This window comes from Lytechinus pictus, chromosome 9, assembly GCF_037042905.1.
Source record: "Lytechinus pictus isolate F3 Inbred chromosome 9, Lp3.0, whole genome shotgun sequence".
Taxonomy (NCBI): domain Eukaryota; kingdom Metazoa; phylum Echinodermata; class Echinoidea; order Temnopleuroida; family Toxopneustidae; genus Lytechinus; species Lytechinus pictus.
The window spans coordinates 9,461,307-9,467,797 of NC_087253.1; the positions used below are offsets into that span (position 1 = coordinate 9,461,307).

General features: G+C 38.4%; 1 protein-coding gene across 1 annotated transcript; it reads right to left on the minus strand.

Moving 5' to 3' along the window:
• Positions 1-1,854: 1,854 nt before the first annotated feature.
• On the minus strand, positions 1,855-5,051 carry LOC129268321 (carbohydrate sulfotransferase 4-like). The gene has a single exon (XM_054905889.2). It carries the CDS (start codon positions 4,750-4,752, stop codon positions 3,298-3,300), a length of 1,455 nt encoding a protein of 484 aa, XP_054761864.2. The 5' UTR covers positions 4,753-5,051; the 3' UTR covers positions 1,855-3,297.
• Positions 5,052-6,491: the final 1,440 nt, after the last annotated feature.

Here is a 6,491-nt window from a genome sequence, read left to right on the forward strand (position 1 = left end):
GTTGGGGTGGGGGTATGCGAGGATGGGGCAAAGTGGGGCTGGGGGGGGGGGGGGTTGGGGTGAGATAAGTAACCCGGGGGGCCTCTGTTAGGAGACACAAACAAAGTAGACGGGGGAGACAAATAAACAAATCGCGAAAGTTTAATGTTCTCTTTATTGATTAATAAAAAATATATATATGTCAATGATAAATTCTAAATTATTTGGAAATGGAGGTGATGTTTGCCCTGAGTGCTATTTTTCCTCTTTTTTTGCAGATACACCACTCGTCTAAATCATCAACAATCGTTTTGGGCGGCCGATAGGTCATAAAGCCTTAGCACTACATGACATAGTAACTCTGCAATGATTGTAACTATTATGGGAACCCTTAATGTGATTGGCTGCTAAACCTTGTTACCATGGAGTTATATTTACAAATTTACCACTGACAGTTGTAACTTCTGAAACGGACCCCTGGGCTACTTTGTATAAACATGGATTACTGTAGCTCTAAGAACTTTGCCAGATTAGATCAATAAGTATATATTTCACGAGATCGTCGATCCTAACCCTTTTCACATTCCTAAGCTAGTTGTGTATGTAGGGAATTAATACATGTATATAATGCATGGCCATTCCACCCTATCTGTCTCCATTTCTCACCCCCCCCCCCTCCAGCCGCTCTCTCTCTCTCTCTCTCTCCCTCTAGCCCTCTCCTCTCTCTTTCCCTTTACCTCCCTCCATAAGACCAAGCCATCCCTTCTCCCACTATCTCTTTCTCTTATGTCATTCATAGATGGCAAATTATCCTACGAAAATCGCTACCCGAGTGAGTCAAAAGAGTTATCAATTACACTTGTTTGAGCTGGATTTTTTTTGTAGAACATAAAGTAGCAACCATAAAACGTCTTTATCACTGGAAGATGACATATGAAGAGCCAGATGTATTAAAATGGCTAGGTTTAATTAATTTAGCAGTACATATCACTGCAAAAACACCGGTGCTGATTTAACACCAGCCCGGTATCTATATCGGTCCACATCAGAGAAGGGTTGAAACAACACCAGTTAATAATCAAACCGATATTGGTTTAACACTAATTGGTGTTGCTTTAATGCCAAATTGGTGTTAGCCTAACACAAATCCGGTGTTGTTTCAACACCTCTCTGGTGTGGACCGATATAGATACCAGGCTGGTGTTAAATTAACACCTGCGTTTGCAGTGTATACACTGTAAAAATTTAAGTGCTAATTTAGCACTGCACTACGAGTGCTGATTTTCTAGTTCAAATTTAAACTAGTTCAAATTTAAACTAGAAAATCAGCACTCGTAGTGCAGTCACTATGAAAGCACTGTAAGTCAATTAGCACTTCATTTTTTACAGTGTAACTACGTACTATGCTCGAAACCGTGTCAAAGAAGTCGACCCCCAACCTCAAATTATGAAAACACAGGGGTTATTTCCACCTGGTCTACTTTTGAGACTAATACTGATTGAATAAAATGTACAGTTCATCTCGGTCCCCTCTTACAAAGAGGAAATTTCCACCACGTCCTTTGTCAAAAAAGAAGAAAAAAAACACCACACACTCAATTGTCGATATATGTGTATGAACATATATACATATAATTATAATATAATATATATGTATATATATATATATATATATATATATATGTGTGTATATATGTGTGTGTGTGGATGTGTGTATACATATACATACATATACACACACACACACCTCAGTGTCCATTTCAGATGTTGGCGTTGCTGGCTTTCCATAGTTGAGGTTAATGGGATCATTCGCAGCTCTCTGTGAGACAGGAATCTGGACTAACTCTCAATCAACACAATGTCCAGTAGATCTAGTTTCCTCTTCGCATTTTTTTTCTTTTATTTTTTCAAGTGAAAATTGTAAGGTCAATGAGGGGCCTAAGCTTTCGATCCTAGAAACAAGGAGACAAAAGGGGCATCAGTGAGTAGAGAAGACCAATCATGTTAGTGAAGGGGATGAAAGAAAAGGAGTAGGCAGACACAAAGGGAAGTTAGTGTAAGTAAGGCCAAGAGGGATTAAGATAATGAGGCAGGCAACATCAAACAGGATCTGGAACAAAACAGTGATAGAGGGATGAATAACTAGAGAATTAGTGAGAGGTGGGTCAAACAGGTTACAAAGAAAGGCATAATAAACTGGTGCATAAGAGTGGGGGAAAAAAGGAAAAGAATGGGGAACAACTGATAATGTGCGAAAGACGTATAAGTATATATGATAAAGCATTAAACAAACTAAGAGAAGAAGGTAAGTGTAAATATGTATCTATAAGTGATATGTTTATAAATATATCCAAAAAAGAAAAGTATATGAAAAAATATAAATACACATATGGTGTAACTGATATTGTAATCCGCTAGGTGTGACGGGAAAAAAACATAGGACTATACAGTAGGAAAAAAAAAAAAAAAAAAAAAAAAAAAAAAAAAAAAAAAAAAACCTGTATATGTGAGGAAGAGGAAGCAAATTGCCTAAAAAGGTAAAAGCAAATATAGATGAGAGGGGGTGTATTATATGAAGAAACCATAGTATACATGTAAATAAGCAAATGTGGTAAATCTAAAAGAGGTGAGTGGAGAAAAAAAATATATATATAATAATTATTATATCGCCTGAATAAGGAAGGAAAAATTGGAGCCGAGCTTGTATGAGATATGGGAGGAAAGTAGAGGAAGAAACTATAATGTAACTATTCAAAAGAGCTGAGGGGAAAAATGATATGTATATATAAATTGAAAGTGGATAGGAAAGAATAATCAGTCGTTTCCCTCTTGGATGTTCAAGCCATGAGGTTGGGTGGTGCGAAGTCGTCTCATCCAGAGCTTCTCTCTGCTAGTACGGACTGTGTCAGGACGGGTACCTAAAGATTCGATGCCCTGTAGCATCATGTCAGTGATGGAGTGGTTGGGGAGGTTAAAATGGCGTGAAAATTGTGTTAAGAAAAAAGTTCCTCAAACTAAATGAACTTAAGTTGTTTCGAAATGGGGAGGCATATAATATAGCTTAACTTAGACCAAAAGGAGTATACTAGTCGGCAATTTACAAAAAAAAATACAATCTTAACAATACTGTAAGAAATAGGACTTACAGAAGTGAATATTTACGACTAAGTATTGCTGAGCTATAATAGCTAGTTCGTTGTCAAAACGTCATACACAGTCATATTCCAAGCAGCAACTGAGTTGAAATTATGAGTTGTAGTTATTATCTCCGCCTTTTGCATTTTATGCAGGATAGATTATGTTGGCCTAAGATCGGTCTTATGTTTGTGCTAATTTGAGCGTTGCGTATCTCTGGTATCCAAGATCCTCCATGACATCTCCACAATCATGTTCAACCTGTTTTATCTCAAGCTCTCTGAGATCCTTCATCCATTTCTGAGCGATCTTGCGCGAATTCTTATGCACTGAAAACGTTCCAGGATCGCTGCGTTTTGCTTGTGTATTATTGCGGACCCATTCCCTGACGCTCTGTGGCAGGGGTAACCCTACAAATCGGTAAAGGTCCTCCGTTGTGTTGAGAGGCGCTGCCGCGAAGTCTTCGTATCTGAGAAGGTAGTATCTGCCCCGAAGCCAGTCTGGCATTGTTTTTGCTTCTTCTCGAGTCTCCCGCATCCATTTGCACATGGTATGAATGGAGACTCCAGTGCGTTCAGTAGAGTTTGTAAGCCCGAGGGGTGCAAGCCGGCCCTTCTTCTGGAACTCCGCCTCATGCGCTCGCACCAGGTTGCTCCACTCCTCAAAGTAATAGTGGATACGCGAAGCAGCTGACCCCCTTGGATCTCGAACTAAGTGAATGACCTTGACATTGACCTTGTCCTCGACTACCAAGGGTTTTATATTCCCGAGATCAGCCCGGATGACCTTCGTAGCCATGATCCCATTGTATGTAGTACACAGGTTATTTACCATGTCAGAACTTCGAAATTTACATTGATTTATTTTTCCTGTTGCCTGACATATCGCACGGTTCTTGATAAGACCGCCCCAAGGATTTGTCAAACGGACAAACTCCTGGGACACATTGCACGCCGCGATATCTCTAAGAGTTCTCGTCGAGTATTCATGAAGTTCCCGCGGGAATGGAGAAAACGGAAGCTGCCTCTTATTCCTAATTTTATCAACCAACCACAACGGCTCAAAGAGGAAAAAGATATTTGGATTTTGATTGAAAAGCTCTCCGGTGATTGAAGAGCCAAAACGCCACTGCGCCAGGATGACAACAAATGTCGATGACACCCTCGACGATGAGGATGTGGACGTTGTCGATCGGGACTCGACCACTCCCTGATCATCTGTGCGGACTCTAATTTTGCCCTCGTCTGAGACTCCTAGAAGTCCGGATTTCCGACTTGTGATATTTTCCACTGATTCACGTTCTTCCAAAATATTTCGGAAATTTTCGTTGGAAATATTTCGGGAATTTCCTTCTGGCAGTTTTGAGTTATCTTCCTTAGACAAATTTCGGGTAATATTATTTGGCGTACTGCTTGGTTTTTTGCGGTGAAAATGTTGAAAAATTATCTGGGAAATTTGCCGAGAGTTGACCTCGATGTCGTGCGACGCCCTCCTCGGATTGTCCTTGCCATTGCTGTAAAGAGTAAACTTGCCATAGGTCATTGTCATCAGGGAGATAGAAATAAAAGCAATGGATAATGCTACGCCGATACTCCACTTTGACAGAAATACACGTCTACAATGTAAAAGAACCCTCATATCTTCGGTCACTTTTATTCCCACACCTCCATATAAATGATGTATGGAACGCTGCTCGGGAGGCCTGGATAATAAAAAAAACGAAATACAGAAAGAAATAATGAAATTGCGAGAACAAAAAGTAGTAAATCAGGAAATATATCATCATGTTTCGCGAAAACCTACACATGTCATCCGTGAAACTGAATTGATCGAATCGTCCATTTATCAGAAAATATAGCATACAGATAAAATGAAATAACATTCTAAAGTGGGTACAATGAATAGCATGTTACTGAGTAGCGATAGGGTTTCTGAAATATATAACCAAACCTCCCCCGATGTGGATTTTTTTTAGAACACAAAGACGAAACTTAATTTAATTGACAAACACACTCACACCGGTAGTAGGTACATTCCTAAAATATATCACTTTTTACAATTACTACGATTGATATTCCCTGCCTTCTTTTCGCTCTAATTGAGTAGTTCCGCAATTGCCGACCAGGAGACGATGAAAATCATCACTAATGTGAGGCATATGCCGTTATTTAGCAGAGTAGCCGAATTATATCGTAATCTATTTCCATCCACCCTTAGTCCAATTGAGTGTCAAAGGCTAATGCGTGATAAAACTCGTTTTGTGTTTGACTATTAATTATGCAAATAATGCGCAGGTGCTAGTTTGGTTAAAGGAGAATGAAACTCTTGGAGCAAGTTAGCTTTTGTGAAAGCAGAAAAATCAAAGAATAAGATCAACAAAAGTTTGAGTAAAATAGGACTAGCAATAGAAGAGTTATGAGCATTTGAATGTTGAGATCACTAATGCTGTGGAGATCCTCCCATTGGCAATGCGACTAAGATCTATGATGTCACAGATGAACAACTCTCCCCTTTTGGACACTGAAAATATACCCCAAAACATCTCTTTTTGCTCATTCTAATCATATGACAAACAATTCATCAATGATATAATGTTGTGAAACCTCTGTACTTGTCCTCTCATAAAGAGAACACCTCACCTTGTGATAGACTCTATAAAAGTGAGAATATAAGTGAAATAAGTACTAGAGTAATGAGGGAGTTGTACGTGTGTGACATCACAGATCTTGGTCGCATTGCCAATGGGAGGATCTACATGGCATTAGTGATCTCAATATTCAAATGCTCATAACTTTCTTATTATTCATTCCATCTTCCTCAAACTGTCAACAATATGTTTCTTTGATTTTTCTCTTTGATATGGATTCAGCTGGTTTCAAGGGTTTCATTCTCCTTTAACCTCGCTGAGATATTGGTGCTAAGCATTTAAAGCTAAGCAAAATAATGCATAGACGACTAAAGTAATCATTGTGTAAATATTAAAAATGCATCTTGCTTAATGTTTTATCCAAAAATACCCTTCATCGAAAATGTGTATTTCATCGAAAAATAATCAAATGCAAACGCATGATCATGATATCATTTGGCCATTATGGCTTTATAAATTCATGTCTTGCAATTAGTGTCAATATTCGATTTGCCTTTTTATCAAACGGATATCACAATTAATCTGTAGTGAAGTATAGTTCAAATCCCCCCAGATTTCCTCAGATCGCATGGCTAAGATGCCTCATCTGTTTAATGTATGACATCTGATGCGAATTATGCACCAGCAAATTATCATCATTAATAGTGTCATTTTGATAATCAATATTATTAATAATATTATTATTGTATTGTTATTGTTGTTATCATTATTCTATATTTATTAGAATGAT